The sequence below is a fragment of the Phodopus roborovskii genome, unplaced genomic scaffold (genome assembly GCF_943737965.1).
Source record: "Phodopus roborovskii unplaced genomic scaffold, PHOROB, whole genome shotgun sequence".
NCBI lineage: Eukaryota > Metazoa > Chordata > Mammalia > Rodentia > Cricetidae > Phodopus > Phodopus roborovskii.
This window is the reverse complement of record NW_026126433.1, coordinates 51473275-51495431: the sequence shown is the minus strand read 5'-3', so window position 1 is coordinate 51495431 and position 22157 is coordinate 51473275. Positions and strand designations below refer to the sequence as shown.

The following is a 22157-nucleotide window of genomic DNA, read 5'->3' as shown; positions in this document are numbered from 1 at the left end:
TGGCCAACATCTAACAGGTCTGCCCAGCCAAGAAAGAGTTTAATGTTTTCTTTCTCTTCCCTGCTCCTGACATTTTGCAGGGTCCACCCAGCTGCTGCAGTAAGCACAAAGAAATGCCATAGGTATAGACATTTGGGTCCCTGTCAATTACTACATTAAGTGTGAGTGGACGTTCTTTACAGGATGCTTTTTCTAAAATGCCCAAATGAATGTGCTTTCTTTCAAAGGTACTCCTTGGAAGAACAGATGTTTACTCTCCTGTTCAAAATGCATTAAACACTTGTTTGAGGGGCCTACCTTGATGGTTGAGCAGTCATGAAGTTTTGGGATCTATGTTTGTTGACAGACGAGGTAGACAAGAAAGCCTGAGACTGTCTCCATAGACAAACGCCTTCCCTCCAGCCACCTCCCAGCTAGTGATCATCATGGGTTAGCATTCCTAAGAACTTAAGTTTGAAGTGGGAATTTGATAAAATCACCTGCTTTACTGATGGAGTGTGGTAGATTTGCTACCAGAATCTTTCTGCCCATTCCTCCCCAGTCCTCTTACCTTGGAAATGCCTCTTATGCCTGGATATCCAGAGACATCTCATAAACCCAGGGCTACAATGTGGAATGAAAGTCAACATACTTGAAAGAACAGAGCAGAAGCCCAGTAAGTGTTTGGGTTTCTAAGAACTAGCCCAGGGCTACTCACCTCCAGACTCCTATCACAAAAGAGATATCAGCCCCTTATCACCACTTGTTCAAATCACTATGGTTAGCTTCAACAATGCTTGCAGCCAACATTTTCCTGATATAATAACAAAGTGACTAGTATGCCTTGCAAATTGGTTCTGAAAAAACTCCGCTAAAGGAGTTCTTTAAGCTATCAGGGACAGTTGAAATATGCACATTGTTCTATATACTGGCTGGGCTGACTGTTCTGGGGATCCTGGCTAGGATGTCTGTCTGATCTAGAAAAAGGATCATAGAGTGTGGAATTACAGAGAGTAACATTTGCATGTGGACCAATCCACAGAAACAGGGATGAGGAGTATGCTGAGGAAGCCCAGGCCTCTCCCTCAACCCCAGCAAGCATAGATATGCTTTGGGGAACAGAAAGGATGCTTCTGTGGGGGATTATGATGGTCAGTTTTAATTGTCAATGTGATAGTCTAGAACCACCTTGTAAGAGTCAGTGAGGAACTGTCTAGATTGGGTTGTCTGTGGATATGCCTTCCTCTCTCTCTCTCTCTGTCTCTCTGTCTCTCTCTCTCTCTCTCTCTCTCTGTGTGTGTGTGTGTGTGTGTGTGTGTGTGTAGGGAGGGTTCCTTGCTTATGATATTGATGTAGGATGACCCAGCCTAAGAATGGATGGCATCATTTCCTGGCTTTGAGTCCTACGCTGCATCAGAGTGGAGAGCACAGAGACAGCAATCATACATTCTTTCTCAACTCTCAATAGCAGACATGACCAGCAGTTTCAGGTTCCTGTCTTGACTTCCCCACAATGAAGGATTGGAACCTGGAATTGTAGCCAAATAGACTTTTTCTTCCTTGAAGATGCTCTTGTGGGCATATTTTACCACGGCAACAGGAAATGAGACTAAGACAGCAACCTAGGCATCTCTGTCTGTTTTTTCCTTACTGTAACAGAATACCTAGCCTGGGGGTTTCTACAGGGAAGGGCTACAGTTAGCTTGTGGTTCCAGGAGTGTGGGAAACCCAAGAGCATGACACCAGCAAATGTCTGGTGCTGCTTCTACTCATGGCAGCAAGCAAACAGGCAAGTCAGAGCATGCAGAGGAGAGGAAAGGTCACTGTCCTCGAACCAGCACGTGGCAAGAGTCTCAGTGGGGACTGACTATCCAAACCACAGCAACTGGAAAGACTGTTTTGAGTCCAGATGATGTGGGGAGGGAGACAGACAGAGACACAGAGATAAGAGATACAGACCAAAAAAGAAATGTAATCATATTGCCAAGGAGATGGGGGAAATTAAAGAATTATAAAAAGGAGACTGGGGTTCACTTGGCCCATCTGAGCAGACTAATAGACAAGACTGAAGTGCCGGTCCTCTCTTTATCTAATGTAGAGAGTTAGGTCTCTTGTGAGTGGCAGGCAGAGCACTGCACATTAATAGACACTAGAGGGCGCCCTGGAGCAGCTAGTGTCTCTAGCAGCAAAGGCTGTGGTAAGAGAGTGGGTATCTGAAGAAGAATGGGAACCACAGAGGGGCAGGCATGTGAAAACACCAGGGCAAGCACATCCACAAGTGTAAGCCAGAGGGTCCTATAGGGAGAACTTTGTCTTTAAAACAAACTTCTCTGGGCTAGAGATGGCGGGGGGGGGGGAGGCATAGAAAACTCACTGCTCTTCCAGAAGACCGGGGTTCAGTTCCCAGCACCCACCTAGTGCCTCTGAACCACCCACATCTCTAGTACCAGTGGATCCAATGCCCTCCTTTGGCCTCTGCGCCCCCCCCCCCGTGTGATGCACATAAACTCATACAAGCACATTCACATCAAAATAATTTTTTTTTTTAAGTTCTCACATTCAGAACAGGTTGCCCACCTAGGTGTAAGTCAAAGGAGACTTACAGGAGATCAAGAGTCAACAGAGAGGAATAGAAGTTGGTGGTGCCTTTGGGTTTCACGAAGAAGTGAGTCAGAATAGGAACCCCCACTGGAGGCTGAGGGTGCTTCTTTGAAAGGGGGGGATTCCTAGAGCCTTTTCAGGTTGACTTTAGCAAAAGGATAAGAATCTCTTCATGGGAATACAACCTATGATATAGGTATAACTCCTGTCTCTGCCCTTCACTAGCTGTGTGGGCCCAGGGAAAGATAGCACTTCCCTGAGCCTCGACTCACCATCCACACTGGGATGGGCACTAAGCGATCAAATGGGATCTGTAAGGGCTAGAACACAGTATGTAGCCATTAAATTATAGCTCATTAAATTACAGTTCCTCATAGGAAAGAAAAGGCTAGAAGCAGCTCCTAAGGCAAGGGCAAGAATCACCCAGGAAACCAAAGGGGGAGGGTGTGAGGTGGACACATTAGCAGCAGGGTGGACATTGCACATGAATTTGAGATGATAAAAACTGAAAATTGACCACTGCATTTAGCAATGCGGAGATCATTGGTGACAGTGTCAGAGACATTTGCTGCTCTATATATCCAGCTTCTCCAGGAGGTCGAGACAGAAGGATTGCTAAAAGACTAATTTAGGCAATACAGCAAGAGCCTGCCTCAAAACACAAGCAAAACCAAATGATACATGGGCAAATAAACAAATAAATTAAAACCTGCACGTATCAATAACCACTGTTATTATGAGACATCGTTAGCAAGAACTCAAGGTTAAGGGAATTTCTCAAACATTAGGTAGAGTGGCAATGCTTCTAGGCCGTAGGTCCATCCACCTGCAGAGGCTGTGGGATGATCTCAGAAGTCAGACACAGATGAAGGACTGATGTTGCCTATGGGTAGAGCTCATAAGCATGCATATGATGCTAAGACAGGTCTGTCGGGCCCTGATAAACCAGGAAAGACCATACAATATGCCATCACCTCTTCAAGAGGCCAGCAAGGACCCAGAGGACAGTACCAGGCTGTATAAAAACCATCTGGTCTGAGCTGGGTGTTAGTGGCGCACACCTTTAATCCCAGCACTCAGGAAGCAGAGGCAGGCAAATCTCTGTGAGTTTGAGGCCAGCCTGGTCTACAGTGCTAGTTCCAGGACAGGCTCCTAAAGCTACAGAGAAACCATGTCTCCAAAATAGAAAGAAAGAAAGAAAGGAAGGAAGAAAGAAAGAAAGAAAGAAAGAAAGGAAGGAAGGAAGGAAGGAAGGAAGGAAGAAAGAAAGAAAGAAAGAAAGGAAGGAGAAAGAAAGAAAGGAGAAAGAAAGAAAGAAAGGAGAAAAGAAGGAAGGAAGGAAGGAAGGAAGGAAGGAAGGAAGGAAGGAAATCTGGTCTATCTTCTTCATTGCAGGTCATTTTGGCCTTTGTTGTATCCACCTACCATCTTGAGAAGCAATAATTTTAAGAAGTGAGGTGCCACTTATCTTAGTCCACTTGTGATGCTAAAATAAAATACTACTTACCAAGTGGTTCTCAACCTTCCCGATGCCATGACCCTTTAATACAGTACCTCATGATGTGGTAACCCCCAACCATAAAATTATTTCTGTTGCTACTTTATAACTGTAATTTTGCTATTGTCATGGATCATAATTTAAATATTTGATATGCAGGATCTCTGACATATGACCCCTGTGAAGGGATCATGACCCACAGCTTGAGGACCAGTATACTAGCTGGTTTATGAACAACACTGATCTGTTTCTCCCAGTCCTGCAAGCTGAAAGGCGGACTTGGTATCTCCTCCTGGTTCATAAATGAGGGATTTCTTCCCATATCCTGACATGATGGAAGGGTGAGCACTAATTACACTCATAGGGGCCCCACCCTAAAGCGTGGGAAATAGAATTCACTAGACTCAGTATTGGAAAAAGTGTGGTTTATTTGGAGAGAATTCACTTGCGCATGAAACAGATGACTGCTGCTGGTTCCCGCTCCACGGATGCCACCCAGATGCTCTGCGACCCAACCAGGAAGCAAGAGAGCGAGCTGGGGTCTGGGACCCCTGACCTAGCCTCCCCCTTCACATCCACACCTGTGACCATGCACAAGTGGGCGTGGTCAGTGCAACAGGTACAGGTGGGGTGGACATCTCACTACTCCACCCTCTTGACTTAATCATCTCCTTACATCCTCAACTCCTAACACTACCACACCAGATGTTGAAATTTAATCTGAATTTTAAGGGGACAAAGAGACCATTCATCCATATGCTAGCCCTCACATCGAATAACTGAAGGAGGGAGATGTGTTCCAAAGAGACAAGAACCTAAAACAGGAAGAGTCATGATACCCTTGGCAGGATTCTACTTCCCTCCCTCCCACTCATTGCCACTAGAAATGGGACACCCTAGCAAGCCAAAAATAGTTGAGAAAAGCAGTCTCACTGATTACACATTCAATTGCAATGCAAAGATTTTGACCTCACTAACAAACACTTGTTTTGGGTTTTTTGTTTTTTATTTTTTTATTCATCTTCAATATTTTATCCCAGCGGAGGCACCCTTTGCCTGCTCTTCCTCCAAAAGACTGCTCAAAATGTTTTTACACACAGGCCTCCAATTTAGCTCTGCGGCTTCACTGCTCGGCAGTCATGAAGCATCCTCCCTCCCTCCTGCTGGCGAGCATGCCTTTTCAAGCCCACAGCATTTCAGTCATGCCATTTTGGCTGCATTAAAACACACATTCTTTTCACTGCCCCTGGTTTTGTTGACAATCTGTTGTCTCTCTGCCTAGACTGGAAGCCGGCTGGAGGTGGATGGTGGCTTCATCCTCCTCCCAGACACCAGCTTACAATCCGTGCCATCACTTCTGGATGGAGCTGTCAGAAGTGAATTGACCATGCATGCTCTGACCATCTCGGAGGTCATTTGAAAAGTTTTCTCTGACAGAGAAACACAAGTGGCATGTGTCCATACTTTGTGAGACAAGAGCCAGGCTTACATCAGAGCTGTTCTCTTGGTGAGTAAAGCTCTTACAAGAGACATGTAATGAGTCAGTGTAGGGTTCTCAGCCACAGCATGGTTGACATTAAGGGATGGATATTTTTTTAAGGTGGAAGCCATCTTGAGTGTTGAGCAGTGGACCTGACTTGTAGCAAATGGATTCCAATCGCAGTGTCCCTCCACGTGACAACCAAAAATTGATATAGATATTGCCAAATGTCCTCTACGTGAAAGGAGGGGAATCAAACATGCATGCATACCACACATACCATACCCCCCCACACACACACACACCACGAGTGCTGAAAGTTTGAGGAAAGTCTGTGGGCATAGGCAGAAGGACAGACAGAGTGACTTCTTCCACAGTTCTGTACTATTTCTTAATATTGTAAATGTCACTAATGGTAACTCTCATGATATATCTCTGCCTGACACCATCACAGTTTTCCAAGACCCACTTTCTTCTTTCCCTTGCCTTTTCTCATGTCTGCCTTCTCTGGTTAAAAAGTTTTCTATCAGTTAAAGGAAGCCTGTGCCCTGTTCCTCCCTCTGGAACCCACACCAACAGTGTTTCCTCTCACCCAGCTTCCAACACCCATTTCTCTGAAAACTCTTAGGACATGGTGGTCGCTCAGGTCCACCTGGATTTGTGTGGCTGGCCTCTTGGCCTCCAGTAGACCCTTTGAGACACACAAGCATGTCATTCTTTGCTCTCTTCGAACGAAAGAGATACCATCTTTCACTCCTTGACATTTCAGAACCCTCCTAAACTGGAGGCCTGAACCATCCTCTGAGGTCACCCCTCACCTTTGCCCTCTTCCAAGGCCAGCCTCGTAGCACCTGGCTCCAACTCAGCTCTGGCCTTTGGCATCTTCATGACACCTGTTAACTCTGAGATTATTGTCCCTTGTCCCCCAAAACATATCATCACCTGGTAGCCATGTTTGTGCAGGTTGGCCAGAAGCGGTCACTGAATTCCTGTGCACCTCAGTGTTTTCCTCTGTAAAATGAGTCTGTGACAGCTTATCATACAGGGCCAATTGATACTGACATATATGTGTGGGTAAATATATTATACAATTATAAAAATATATAAGATGATATGTTCCTTTTTCAGGTATAAAACTTATGTATTTTTATGTCTGTAAATACACAATTTATGAAATGTATACTAAAATTGTATATTACATATAATGTCATATATACTGTTTCTCAAGTGCCACAGACTACATATATCATAAGGTCCTATAAGATTGTAATGGAATTTAAAAATTCCCATCACCTAGTTACAGTGAAGCTACTGTAGCCTGTGCAACCCACTATACATGGTCCTTTGAAAAGCTAGCAGGTGTAAGTATATGCAGAACACAGTGCTTGATAATAAATGACTATGTTGTGGCTTGTGTATTTACTACACTGTAATTTTTAATCATTAGTGTGAACATCTACTTGCAGAATTTATTGTAAACTTTATCCCATGTTATCTCAGCAGCAACTTCATATGTCTGCATTTACTACATTTCCTAAAGACAGGCACTATTTTGTTTGTAAGTACACAATACTGTCATATCAGCAGGTGTCTCAGAATCTGCCTCTATCATTAGGTGGTGTGTGACTATATATCTCTGGTTGGATAGAGAGGATATCAATGTAGACAACATAGAACATTGACATGAGTTGCATGAACCAGGAAGCATGGTATTTGTGGAGGCAAGGTAATTACCTTCATTAGCCTTCTCCTATGGGTGAGTGAGCATCTTTCTCCCTGACCCCATCCACCAATACAATTCCAGAGAAGCAAGAATGAGGGAGAGTAGTGAGGTGTGGTCTTCAAATTCCCAGAGCAAGGATGAGGCAGCTAGGGGCACTAAAGTGTGCAGGGGACCAAGGACCCTTTTGCTTTTACTCCAACTGGCTCACAGAGAAAGCCAACATGGATAACCTGAGTCCTGCATGGACTCAGGTAACTCCCTGGGTTAGAAAAGGAATGATCCACAACTAGACATAGATTCCTGGATGGCCCTCCAGAAGCCCTTTAGCTTCCCTGAGCCTTCAAAAGAAAAGGGACAGGAGACTGCTACTCCATATCAGCACAGCAGATCCCTGAGGGCACCAGGACACCCAGACATCAACAGCCCACTCCCCACACACTCCGTGCCTTCTTGAGAGAGAAGGGCAAAGGGGTGCTCACCCCTCTATGATGCTGGGGCTACAGTTGCATTTATTGAAGTGGACAGAATTATAAACCAGATTGAAGTACATTTAGTTTCCCACTTCTCTGACCAGGGCTCTTGAGAAAGATCAAAATGGTTTGAGATATCAGACATGTCCTCGTGACCAATCCAGGGACTAGCAGAGCTCACTGGAGAGGCAACTGGAAATGCAGTTAGGTAATCTTAGTGATGTCTCCTCCAGTCAGCAACTACTTCTCTCAAGCAAAGGCTCAAAACAAAAAAATTCTTTGGCCTCGCTGTATCCAGGGCAAACAGTATCTTCCAAACCTCCTGAAATCAAGGAGGTGGAGAAAGGCATCTGCCAGAGTCTTAGGGTCTCTTTACCTTCCCGAAGGGACACTATGTCTACAAAGACATGTTCCTGTGAGCCCCTCACTGGGGCTCTGCTCTAAGTGGGTAACCTGTCACCACCTGCCTGCTGAGTCATCTTCAGAAGGCCCTTTCCCTGCGCATCCTGTCAGCCTGCAAAGTGTCCTTAGAATTAACAGACCGTGTTCATCTGAAAATCTCCCATGTGCTATAAATCCTGCTGAAGTTCATTTTGAATGGGGGAACCAACCCAAATGTTCCCCAACAAGTTCTTGAAAAATAAAGATGAGGAAAACTCATTGTAGACTCAGCCCATCGTTCTCCAGCAGCTCCCCCACTCATGGATGCCACCCCCTCATTGATAGAGTGCACAAGGCTAGAACAGTGCTTTCTAGTACTGGGTGTCTATACTTTAAATCGGATAAATTACAAGTTTTATACCCACTTAGAGATGAGTACAATTGAGGCCCTGTCCGGCCAAGTGATCTCCATGGTCAGACACTCAATGTCCAGCCAGGTGATGAGCTTGCTGTCTTTCACATGCCCTTGGGGCCAAAAGCTGAAGGCAGCATCATCAGCACTGTTTGAAACAGATGCCTACACCCCTGCACATAGGATTAGTCCCTCCTCATCACCTCCCTCAAGCAGCTTCTTAGCCTCTCCTCAGCTCTACTTCCATTTGCTTCCAGAACGCGCCCTCTCCCCACTGTTACTAACACTGAGCTCACCCCGCCACCTACCTCATATAATAGCATCTGGCAGAGACACAAAACAGTCACTACCTCTCAGAGCTATTAGGAAGATAAGAATAAGATAAGATGTGGGAAGCATCTAGCTTATGACTGACACACGGAAAGCCCTCAATAAGCCTCCCCATTATTCTCTATTATCACCCAACAATTAACCCAAACATGGGCGTCCCCCCAAAAAAGTGAATCAGCAGACATTTATGTGGTGTCCACTACCTAGAACTAAACAAACTGGTAATGACGGTAGGAAGATGCTGTGGTCTCCCTGAGTCACTCTAGGTTGATTAGGAAGCAAGGCTGTAGGCTGACTCCCATCCACCCATGCTTGTCCCCACTCAGTCTCCTCTCTAACAAGCAATGCCACCGGTGATGCCACCATTCCCATCCTGGCAGCCGTGATTTCCTCTCCCTCACCTTCCCCACATCTAATTGCTTCCCAAATGCTTTTGATTTTGTCCCAAATGCCTCTAGAATCCCGGCTCCCCAGCCATCTCCTCTCATAAGGCAACTTGAAGGGACCCTTTCCTCTAAATAGCCAGGATCTAAGAGCTATAATTGGGAAATTACAAAAATTATCAGAAACACAGAAATAAAGTCAAACACCCACTTCCACTTCATTAGAACCAAGCAAGTCAGCACACCTGCAAACACAAGGCCAAGGGGTAGCACAGTGCCCGGTATGGTTTGAACATCCAAGTCCCCTTCAAAATTCACATGGAATCGACCCCTCATTGGAGCTTGTTCACAGGAAATGGAATTTTGAGAGGTCAGCCCTCACCAATAGGGTTAGCTACCGACTAGTTGACAGGATTACCACATTTTCCCCTTCTTCCCAATGTCATGTAGGGACGCAATGTGCCTTCCAAGAGTACACAGCAACAAAACACCATCTTGGAGGTGGATACACCAAATCTACAGCATTTTGACCTGGACTTTTCAGCCAGGTGCATTTCTGTGACTCATGAGTCACCCAGTCTGTGGTGTTTTGTGTTAAGGGGTGAAGAGAGATCTTGGAAGAACCCACAGACTTGTGTGCTTTCAAGATCTTGCTTTGACAGTCCAAATGAGACTCCAAGGGTACTGTGCCCTTGTCTTGTGTGGCAATTATTTCCTAAGTATAGTAAGCCATGAGAAAAATGTTTCAGAATCACTCATATCATTTTGATAATTTGCTATGAAATCAGAGCTTCCGGGTTAATCTACAGTTCCATCCACACCTGTGGCTATCTGAAGATAGCAAGAGTTTCTCCTATTACTAATGTGTCCAGCCTAGGGTCCCTATTCTCCACACTCCACATCTGGCCATACACACATCTGCTAAAATCCCCATGGTTCCCCATTATCCAAAGGAATAACACCCATGATTCTTCAAATTCACACAGCATCGAAGCTTAGCAGGATCTGGCACTGTGCAGCCTTCCTCCATTTGCCCTACCCCAGTCATCCTTGCAGACCCCTCTAACATACTTGCTCTTCTAGGTGAAAGGGCATTTTTCAAATTTCTACTGCCAGTAACCCTCACACCATATCCACATAGGCTAGAGGAGGAAAGACAGGGCCTGGTTTGCTAGCATGAGAAAGAAACTTACGACCCGTTCAAATGAATGAAAGAGTCATGAATGCTCTTCCTGACTCTGGCAAGCATGTCAGGTAACCCATGTGGTCCTTCCCCCGTTGAAGCCTGGACCCAACGCCATCAACCAGCCCCTGCAACTGCAACTGCAAGTGAAGGGTCTACCACAGCTCTCTGGTATACCGTTCCGACCCCATGGCCACCTGACAGCAAGATACCATTGGTCTAGAAGTGAGACAAGAGTCAATCCTGTGTGGTGCACGTCCAAAACTCTTCAAGGGCCCAGTGCCAGCCTCTCCATGGGAGAAGGAGCACTGTGGTCACCCTAGGAGGAGAGCTACTTTCAAAAATCAGCCCTGAGTCACCTGGTATTTTTTCTGACTGGTGACAGCATATTCCCTTATAGCAACTATAATTTATGTCCTCAAAAATAACTCTTTCCAGATGTACTACATATAATAATAACACACACTAAATAATGTGCTTCTGCTGCCCCAAAGGTGGCCTCTTGCCTCCACTCCTGGTTCCCATGGTGACTCAGGAAGGCGCCTCAGACCTGCCAGCAGATCTGCAGTAGTGTAGGGCAGCTCAGCATGGAGGACAGCTCTAATAATAACGGCATTTGCCCAAGGACAGTTCTGAGCCCAGGGTCTCTGCTTCCAGGAGCTTCCAAGAGTAGCCCAGACTTAATGTAGTCACACACAAAGGGGGGGGGGGGGCGAAAAAGATAGCAGGCCATGTGCAAATGCAAGCCTGTCATGCTTTATCTTTAAATTTATCAGTGGAGAGGAAAGGAGAGAGAGAGAATACTTCACAGCCAAGAGAACTTCCTAGAATTACTTCAGAGCACTTTGGAGTTGTGTAGGAGGCCCTGTAGACCAACCCTCATCTAATTTGAGCTATTGTTGAAGAAATTAGACTCTTCAGTATGAAACTGTTCAGGGAGTTCTTATGCCCCCCACCACCACTACTTAAATCAGACCTTTATGCTATGGAGAGAGAAGGAATTTCTTAGCAGATTATAAAAATGAAACGGATTCACCAGGGCAAGGACATTATTAGGTAAATACAGTCAATGGGGTTTATGTAAATACATCACAAAGTGCCTGGCTTGCTTAATGTGTTTAACTATAATGCCCTTTGAAATTAAAAAAAAAAAAAATACAGCAAACTTCTGTAAGACAGGTGTAACAGGAAAATACTAAAGTAGGGTGCTAAGATTCAGTGAGTAGTACCAGCCACAGTTAAAGCCAGGGACAGCTTTGCTTAAAGCTCATTCCAAAACTGGCTGGAAAGTGGGTAGTGCTGGGAAGCTAGTGGGAGACTTCCGGTGGGGTGGGGCATGTGGGTTCTTAAAGTATATCACATGTTAAACACAGAGTAGCAGGGGTGTCTCCCTGGAAAGTAAGGGCTTTCTAACTGCAAGCAACTCTGAGGCCAAAGTGCAAGAAAGTGTACAGATCAACAACAAGACATTTATAGGCTGGGTAAATATCCGAGTTCAGTTCATACCGGCAAGGAGAGAGGAAGAACAGGGAGGCAGGGGACCCTGCAGAGGAAGTGTTGTCACCTAAAAGTCACTAAACACTTCCTCTAAAACTCATGTCATAGGTGCTCATTGAGCAGCTACTCTGGACCAAGAATGGCTCCTGGTCCTAAGAATCTAAGGAGTTTGTGGGAAGCATATTCTACCTCTTGACAGGGAGGGCCTGACCAACTTCTGGGATAAGGGATAGCACAGCCCAAAGGTCACCAGGAACATTAGAGATGGCAGTCAACAGGTGACAGGAAGGGACCAGGCAAGAGAAAGTATCCAAAAGAGACCGATGTGTTGAATGGCTCATGGAATAGTGTCTACTTCTGTGTGTCACATTGGTCGCCTCGAGGAAGAAGGATGCAACTGTGTTATCCCCTGTGAGCAGGTGGAATGGGTTCATTGCAGCAGGAAAAGGCTGAGGTCCCAGATGTCGAATTGCTAACACTTAATGCCGCATCAACTTCTCTGTCCTTAGTAATCCAGAGTCACCTGCAACTATGTCCTCTGGTTAACACCATGTGTCTTGGCCTGGTGTCTGAGGTGGGAGTTCCTGAAGCACTGGGAAGAGCACAGAAGCCCAATCACCATGGTTTGTCAACGATGAAAATCTCTTCTCTGAATCTCCAAGTGACCCTCTCAAAATGCAAGCCATGGTGGGAAGCAGGCAGCCATGTTGCCAGTGGGTCACAATCAGGGCATCTGTGGGGTATACACAGCAGTGCAGACAGATTTCAGACAGCCCCTGCGCAGGGATCTACCACACTGTGGGATGTGGCTTGCACATCCAAACTCAGGCTACTCAGCCAAGACAAAGCCTAGAGCGAAACCTGTAGGCCCATAGACCACCTCTCTGTGAGGTGAAGAGAGTGTCGGAGACTCCAAAGCTCACCTGCATCTTTTACAGTTGAGAGCTACTCTATATGAGCACGTAAAGCCAGAATACACTTTTTAAAAAATGCTCTCCTGATCTTCACCTTGCCTGTGTCATGGTCCCAGTGACAGCTCAGGGAAGCCAGAAGTTTGATCTCAGAATAGGGACTCTAAATACAAAGAATAAAAGGTAGTAGTATAAAAATCCGATCCTATTGAAAATCATCCAAAAAATTGAAATCACATTGTTTGTGCTTCATTCATGTCTTAAAAGATACGGGCAAGTGCATAAGAAATGTGACAGGGAGAGAATATCGGGCAGAGTGACACTTTATATAGTTGTAACAATTGTTCTACGATATGGAAGAATAAGTGTCTGGGGTTGCCAGCCGTGTTTTTCAGCACCTTCAGTCCTACCAGGAGGAAAAAGGTAAGCAAGGGGGAATGGAACTAAGTGTATAACTAGAATTCTTCAATGCTCTTGAATAATGGCCAACACGAATCTCTTTTAATAACTCGCCATGTCACAGTCACATCAAATGTTAATGCCTGTCCCAGCACCTTTGTTCAAAGTGGAAAGTGGAACAGAACACGCGTGCATCGGAGAATTAGAGCAGAAAGACACAACAGTGAAAGGGAGAAAAGACCCCATCAGAATCAAACTTGCCAATGTCCCACCTCACTCCACGGGCCGCATGGACCTGGCCTCTGCAGCTTTCCTGCCTCCCGGAGGTCTGACCCTATGCTCTCCAGAACCACCCAGCCATCTGGGCCCCTTGTGCTAGCAAAAGCTTCCCCAGTTGCTCATTAAAAGTAAGCATCCGGACCTAGTGAATTGATTCACTTCGCCCCAGTCCTGGAAGGACATTTCAGATCAGAAGATGTCTTAAGGCTGCTGACACTGCTCTCAATTACTGTCGAGCGCATCTGCCCATCTCGGCTGCAGGAGTCCAGGCCCTGCTCCATGGGGGAGTGTTGGCTCCCAGAAGAAAATCAATGCAAGGGCTGTATCTGGGAGGGTGAGGAGTTTAGGTCACTGCTAGCGGGCTTCCTTCATCTTTAGAGACATGAAATGTTCTACTCATTCCCTTTTTTGAAACATGAATACTGAATATAAAACTCTATTCGATAAAAGTAACAAAGATGAATAAGACATCAATTCCAGAGAGGTGAAGAGAAAACCCTGGTCCATAGAGAAAGGGGGCGAGCATTGTGATGAGACAGGTGCACATTGTGATAGGATGTTACAGTGGAACACTATGGTGGCACAGTAGTGCACTGGGATGGGACAATGGAGCACCATCTTGGGACAGTGGAGCACTGTAAAGGGACAGAACATTGTGATGAGTCAATTCACCTTGTGATAATTATTTAGTAGAGCATTGTGATAATACAGTGAAGAGCCTTGAGATGAATCCCGAGAGCAAAGCATTGTGACGGGACAATGGAGCACTATGACAACAGTGAAGCATAGTGAAGATAAGAGAGCATGGTGACTTGACAGTGTTAGGACTGGGCAGCTAAACATTTTCTAAGACAGGAAAGCACTGTGACGGGACACAGGAGCACTCTAACAGAACAATGGAGCACTGTGGTGGCAGAGTAGAGCACTGGGGTAGGATAATAGAACACTGTGAAGAGAAAGCAAATGATTATGGTGGGACAATGGAGCTCTGTGATGGGGCGGTGGAGCACTACGATAGGATGGTGGAGCACTACGATGGGACGGTGGAGCACTACGATGGGACGGTGGAGCACTACCATGGGACGGTGGAGCACTACCATGGGACGGTGGAGCACTACCATGGGACGGTGGAGCACTACCATGGGACGGTGGAGCACTACCATGGGACGGTGGAGCACTACCATGGGACGGTGGAGCACTACCATGAGACGGTGGAGCACTACCATGAGACGGTGGAGCACTACCATGAGACGGTGGAGCACTACCATGGGACGGTGGAGCACTACCATGAGACGGTGGAGCACTATGATGGGGCTCAGAGGAGTCTAGGACAGAAGGATCATGAGTGCATGGTCCACCTGGCTCCAGAGTGAGTCTGAGGCCTGTCTGTACAACTTAGTAATATTCTGTCTTAAAATGAATTTTTAAAGGAGGGAGGGCTAGGGCATATCTCAGTGGTTCCATTCCTGCCTGGTATGCCCAAAGCCCTGGGTTCAACTCCCAGTACAACAAAAATAAATAAATGACCTCTCTTTATCATGTAAGTCAAATATTAAAAATTTTAATTAAAGAAAAAATAACAGTGCTAACAGTGGACTCTGGGATGCCGACAAAACATTAATCGAACATTACTCCCTGCCATACTCAATAACTGAGTGTCAAATTCCCTGGGACCTTGGGAAGGTGAGCTATCCAGTGAGGACTCTTTCCTCATAGTTCAGGGACAGCCCTGGCTCAGACCTCACAAGCCACGAGAGCTGTTGTCGCTCGGCCACTGGCTGCAGCATCAGCTACGAAGCAGCAGCTGATAAACAGGGACTCAAGCCCTTTCCCAGACATCTGTCCCGTCCGTCCGTCCATCCGTCCGTCAGTCCAGGTGCTCCATGGCCCCTTCCCTCCGCCTCTGAGGTGACAGATCCACTTGTTTTGATGTGAGCGAGAATCAGGGTTCATTTCCTGCGCGTCCAGCTTGGGGCTTCATCCGCCACACACATTCTCCATGGTAATGCTCCAGCCCCTTCTGGAAGCCCTCAAATCTGCTTGCTTAACAGTAATCAAAGGACAATCCCACCAAGTCAGTCGATGGAAAGGCATTCATTAACCGCCTTTCCCAGAGTTAAAAGGTCTCTAACGAGGAGCCATTGAAGGCAGACATTCAGGGTTGTTTCCCTGGGCTGTGGACTAAATTAGGTTGTTTCACTTGAAGGAAAAGGGCAGGGCGCCCTCATCCAGAGCAGGCAAAAGGTCAGGGCATTCTCCCCTCAGGGAGCCTCATGCCAGAGCTAGAAAGACGCCGGTGTGAGTGTGGGAGTGGGGCGCTCATGTGTGGCAACCAAATTGTGCATCATGCTTTGTACTCACACTGCCTGAGTTCGAACTAAGCTATTTGCTGTACTTATTAAAGGACAGATTATTGCAAGCATTTAAAATCAAGTACCCTGCGATTATCCAAGTTGTGATGGTTTCCCACAGGCTGAGGAGAAAGGTTTTCAAGGCTGCAACAAGGAGAGCATAGAGGAAGGGCAGAAAACTGTGCTAACAAATAAAGGTCAAGGGGATGGTGTGAAAGGGGGGTGTTGTTTATTTTCATCAGGTGGAGTGTCTCCCTCCCTCCCTTCTTTCTTTCCTTCCTGTCTTTCTTCTTTGCTTTCATCTCTAATTTGTTTTGTACCTGTCCACTAACAGGTGCCAAGGCACTATGAAGGCCTAGCAAGCTCAATTGAGGATTCCATTGGGCCATAAAACCTATTAAATTTTGTCCCGCTCTCTGTAGAAACTCCCATCAGGGAGCCTCTGGGGTTAGAAAGACTGGAGATCAACAGAGCTAACTTGTTATGGAGGATAGTCTATGCTTATTCCTATTTTACAAGATATATACATTTGAAATACTTACATATTGGAGCTGTGGAGCCATGCAGTGTAAAGAGGGGTGTATGTGTGTATATGTGTTTGTGGTGCATGTGTGTGTGTGTGTGTGTGTGTGGTGTGTGGTGTGTGCTGTGTGTGTGTGTATGGTGTGTGTGGTGTGTGGTATATATGTGTGTGTGTGTGTGTATGGTGTGTGTGGTGTGTGGTATATGTGTGTGTGTGTGTGTGTGTGTATGGTGTGTGTGGTGTGTGGTATATGTGTGTGTGTGTGTATGGTGTGTGTGGTGTGTGGTATATGTGTGTGTGTGTGTGTGTATGGTGTATGTGGTATGTGATGTGTGTGTGTGTGGTGTGTGTGTGTGTGGTGTGTGTGTATGTATGTGTGTGTGTGTGTGTGTGTGTGGTGTGTATCTGTGTCTGTGTCTGTGTGTTTTCTGGTGGCAGTGGGGGTTTAGCCTAGGCCCTCCTGCATGCTGAGCAAGCACTCTACCACTGAGCCCCAACCCAGCCCTAAGAACAGTATCTCTGAATGTTCTCTCATATTAAGAAGATGTAGTCACACAAGCTCCTGGTGATGCTATTCCTACAAGCCAATCTTTATTTTTCTTTTAAAGAATCAGGACAATAGTTGTAGCTAGTTTGCGTTTAAACAGTTAAGAGCCATTTAAAACTTGATATATTTGCAGGTAATTTCGGCTCCTTAACAATATTCTGATTTAAAATAAAAAAATAAAAATAAAAAAGTCCTATTAGGGTTGTTCCTCAGTGGATAGAAGGCTGGCCTAGTACACCAAAGGTTGTGGATTCAATCCTCTACTCCACAGGCCTGTAATCCCAGATGTTCCAGAGATGGAAGTTAGCGGCCAACTCCACGCTCAACCTCTGGCTGAGCCAGTCTGAGGCCCACTCAGGATAAATTGCAACCCCATCAAAAAAAAAATCCTAGGTATGTCTCTGCATGTTATCAGCACATTTAAACTGTGACGAGAGGATATTAAAAATTAGTGCCTAGAACTTGCCTTGAATGATACTGTTTGGAAATGAGATACAGGCTTTGTAATTGGCAAAGTGAGTTCTTACTGGGTTTTGTCAAACTCTCTTCATGAGTAAACTTTGTTTATTTATTTATTAGCTTTGGTGCTAGGGATTAGACCAGAGCCCTCTTGTATTGTAGCATGACTGGATCGCTACACCCCAGAGAGCCTAAAAAATGGGAAACAAAGATAAAATTATTCCCCAAAATGAACCACTGCTGGCTTAAAAGGAGTGTGAGACTTGAGGAAATGGTGGGTTTGGGGTTTCTTGTTGTTGTTTTGTTTTGTTGGGGGAGAGTTGTTTGTTGCTTGTTCATCTGTTTCGAGGACTGATCCCAGGGTCTCACCCTGGCTTGATACCCATTCCTCCCAACAGTCCTCACCCCCCTATCCTCCAACACCCCCAACACCCCCACACACCAGAAGGAGGTTCTTGGTTCCAGGATCCCAGGCTTGTGAAAGAATGTTTGGCTGGAGAGATAAGATCATGTTTTCTTGCTAATGGGATGGAGGCATCTCCTGTGCTGTAATTATGCAGACAGGGTCACTCCACGGGAAGCTCCGCCTGCTTAAGGACAGCTATGAAAAACATCACAGGTTTTCTACTATTGGTCTGTAATCCCAGCTCTTCACTCTATCGTAAAGAAGTTCAGTGGGCTGGCAGAAAATCGCTGGCTAAGAGAAGCCAACATTGAGACCTGCTGTGAAACATGCAGCCGCAAAAACAGGAGCCCATGTGTGCATAATTTGGTTGGCCGTGTCTAACAGCTTAATCTGGTGTTGCTCATTCCACACACTCACCTGCCCTCGCCCTAAATAAATAGGGCTCAACCCAGTTACTCACCTAGACCCCCTTGGCAGATGTCTGTGCGTGTGGCTCCACCAACAATAAACTGAGGGTTGGAACACAATTCCTGAAAGTAGTTTAGGAGAAAACACAAGTCAGAGGATGCTGTTTAATGGCGGAGGCAGAGTGAGTAAAAACACCAGTGAAGAATTCAGACCTGGAAGAAGCCTAGCAGCTTGTCTACTACTACACATATATGCTTCTCTCCTCTCCCAGGTCTGTGAGACCAGAGAGGGGAGGACACCAGAGTCACACAGCTACCGGTCCACAGGACAAAAGCTGGAGCCTAGAGCCCCTGTAATAACCGGGATCTTGACTGCTATGCACACTAGGTGTGTGGGTATGTGGATAAGCGGGTGTGGAAAGGCTTCAGGGTGTGGTGTGGTGTGGTGTGGTAGGAGAAAGGCAAAGACTGAGATGCTAATACAATGAGATATGACCTTGCCTATTTGGACAACACCCCTCTTTACACAGAGAGCCAATTAGAGGGCTGTTTGGCAAAAGGCAATGCACATTGTGGGCATTCCTTAAACATGTGACTGAGCAGCAAGGGCCTTGTAGCTAATGGATCCCAAGGGTGCCAGGGAGGACGTCAGAGATCAAGGATGAGGTATCAGGGAGGACCATTTCCAGACAGGAGAGCTCAGATCTGCTAAGGTCATATGCACACCTAGATCTGCCATTTCCCAGATTCCACTTGGCATCTGCACGCGTGTGATGTCACCCTAGACCAGAAGGAGGGACCAGGCAGTCAGTATGTGTTCAACCTTTTCCTTCTGTTTACCTTGGAAGGACCTCCTGGGCTGCATTCTGGGTCTTCTGGTATCACAGCAGGCAGGGGAGATGGGAGGGGGATAAAAGTGAAGAAATGGAAAGGCAGACTGCTGGCTCTGCAAGCTTTTGGTTTACACAGGCAAATCAAGCTGACATCATTGGGAAACGGGGGGGGGGTGTTTTAAAAGGGAAACGGAGCGGGGGGGGGGAGTGTTTTAAAAGTCCAGGGCGAATTCTGGCTGACCAGCTGGCCAGGTGAAAATGATGGCTGTCGGCTGGAAAGGCAGGCTCTGGTACAGTCTGCAGAGGTGTGTCCAAAGAAGATGGTTATCCTGGACACGAGACAAGTTGTTGAGGGGAAAGTGTGGGACCTCAAGCGACCAAGAGAACTTGAGCTACACTTCCGGAGAGGCATCAAACCGATGGGCTGCATTATAGGGAGGGAGGGGTAGCTGGCTACACAGTGAGAGTCATTGCTTACTCCACAGACATGAATAAGCAACAGATCCAACAAGGTGAGAAGCAAGAAAGTGTGCTGAGCAAAAAGGGCAGGGCCCAAGTGGAGCAGTGAACGGGAGTCCTGAGATCCTACTGTAGCAGATGGAACCTTCTGGAAGGCAGCCAATATGAACCTGTCAGCTCCTGCCTAGAGGGCCAGAAACAGCCCCTCCCCCCCAACACCACTCTCTTCTACACCCAACTATTTTTTTTTTTTATTTACGTTTTTTGTTAAGAAAGTAACTCTTACTGATGGACAAAATTATAATAGTAACCAAAAAAATAAAAACCCTTCCATTTTTTGCTTTTTATTCTTAACATTTCTAAAACATTCTTCTAAAAACTGTCTTTGATATGATAGCACATTTTCATGCATGTGTGTGTGTGTCTTAGTCAACTTTCTATTCTTATAACAATGTGTTTGGGATAATCAGCTTACAAAGAAGAAAAGGTGTCAGGCACGGTGCTACATACCCATAATCCCAGCACTTGGAAGAATAAAAAAAAAAGATCATTATTTTGAGGACATATTAATGAGGAGGTAGGAAGAAGGAGGAAGGGAGGGGGAGGAAGAGGAGGAAGAGGAATCTCATTTGGGCTCACATCTTTGAAGGCTGAGGCATGAACAGTTCTACTATGTGGGAGTCTGTGGTGAGGCAGACAGCTTGGTAAGAATATGTGGTAGAAGAGTCCTGCTCGCTGCATGCCAGTCAGGAAGAAGAGAGAGGGAGAGAAGAGCCCAGGGTCCTATGCCCCCTTCAAAGGAGCACTCTCAGTGACTCCTCCCTCTGGACTCCTCCCTCTGCTGGGCACAACTTTGAACTGTCCCACCCCACATGTCGCCTAGTGCGCCTATGATACGCAAATGATGCCCCCCAGTGTGTTTGTGTGTTTTTTGAAAGAGAGAGAGCAAGCCCCTTCCTGTGAGTGTGTATGAGTGTGTGTGTGTGTGTGTGAGAGAGAGAGAGAGAGAGAGAGCCCTGTGAGTGTGTGTGAGTGTATGTCTGTGAGACAGAGAGAGAGATCACATGTTCTTTTACATCTTTTGTAAAACAGAGTTTTTAAGTTTCATTGAAAGTGTCATGGATCACTCAGCCAGTCCTCCAGTGAGGGAGCTTTGACTTCTGTTCTGTTTTGTTTCAATCTTTTGCAGTCTCTGATGGCACGTGAAAAGAGGACATGGTAGACCAGAGGGATGGATCTGCAGTAAACACATCTTCTGCCAAGCCTGACAACCTGAGTTCAGTTCCTGAAGTCCCATAGGGGGAAAGAGAGAAACAACTCTTTGCCTTCACACGTGATGAGACACTTGTACACAAAGAGAGACACACCACACATACTCACCACACACACATACAACACAACACACATATACACCACACACCCTATATACGCACATACACAAGGCACATACACACCACACACACACTACACACACACCACCACCACACCCATATGCACCACACACCCACACACACACATACACTAAATATAAAAGCTGTAGCTACAATCTGCTCTCAGGTGCCCGGGTCTTCTAGACCATTATTTCCTGACAACTAAAAGGTGGGGGAATTTGAAATACTAATTAAAAATAACAGATTGGAAACTCTTAAAAAGGAGGCAATTTCACTGGGCTTTGGTGGTTCACACCTTTAATCCCAGCAGTTGGGAGGCAGAGGCAGGTGGATCTCTGTGAGTTCGAGGCCAGCATGGACTACATAGTAAGTTCCAGGACAGGCTCCAAAGCCACAGAGAAACCCTGTCTCAAAAAAAAAAAAAAAACCCTGTCTCCTAAACAAATCTTTTTTTTTCTAATGTATCCATTCCTGCTATTATTCTGCTAAATGGATGTAGTGCCCAATTGCCCTTAAGCTGTATCTCTACGCCAGAGAGTCTTGCAGCAGGGAGATGGCTAGTGCAGACACTCGCAACTGGTCAACGTGCAGAGACTCACTGTCACTGGAGTGCTCAGCCACAAATGGGACAACTGTATCACTTCTTCCCTGGAGACTCAGGGACCATCTCAGAAGAGGGTCAGAACAATTTGTGAGCCAGTGGTTAGGAAGGACAAAACAGTGTCTTCTAGACATGACAGGACCACAGCATTCACAAACTTGTGGAATTGGGACAGAGTGGGAAGGTGGAGGGTTGAGTCTGGAAGATGTTAGAGGAAGGAGCGGGGGTGAATATGATCAAAATCCATTGTAAGCATATATGAAATCCTCAAAGAACTAATAAAAGTATTTTTTTATTCATTCACCCATCACTCCCATGGGATCTACTTTCTTCGAAGGTCCAAGAAACAGATCTCCTATGTCACCAGTAACCCCAGATGATCATTTTCTGCCCCATTTTACTGGCTGTTCCTTAATATTTGCTGCTATTGGCTTGCTCTTTCTCTACAAGCCTTCTCCTGCAGTGAGTGTCTTCACCTGCTCGTGGGTGTCTCATCTCTCAATAGACTGTCATGATTTTCTCCGTGGACTCCTGTTTTCTCACTCTAGGAATCCAGGAACCCCTGGACTTGACCCTCAGCCTCTATTCTGGCCCCATTTCACCCATCAGTCATACCCTTCTGAGAAAGGTATTGGGGAAATCATTCAAACTCAT

The 22157-nt window shown here is 46.0% G+C and overlaps 1 protein-coding gene across 1 annotated transcript in view; it reads right to left on the bottom strand.

The window, feature by feature from the left end:
- Capn8 (calpain 8) overlaps positions 1-22157 on the bottom strand; it is a 66937-nt gene that overhangs the window by 40898 nt on the left and 3882 nt on the right. Inside the window, exon 2 of the mRNA XM_051186484.1 lies at positions 18273-18342. Coding sequence (XP_051042441.1) covers positions 18273-18342 — 70 coding nt within the window. The remainder of the gene's footprint in view (positions 1-18272; positions 18343-22157) is intronic.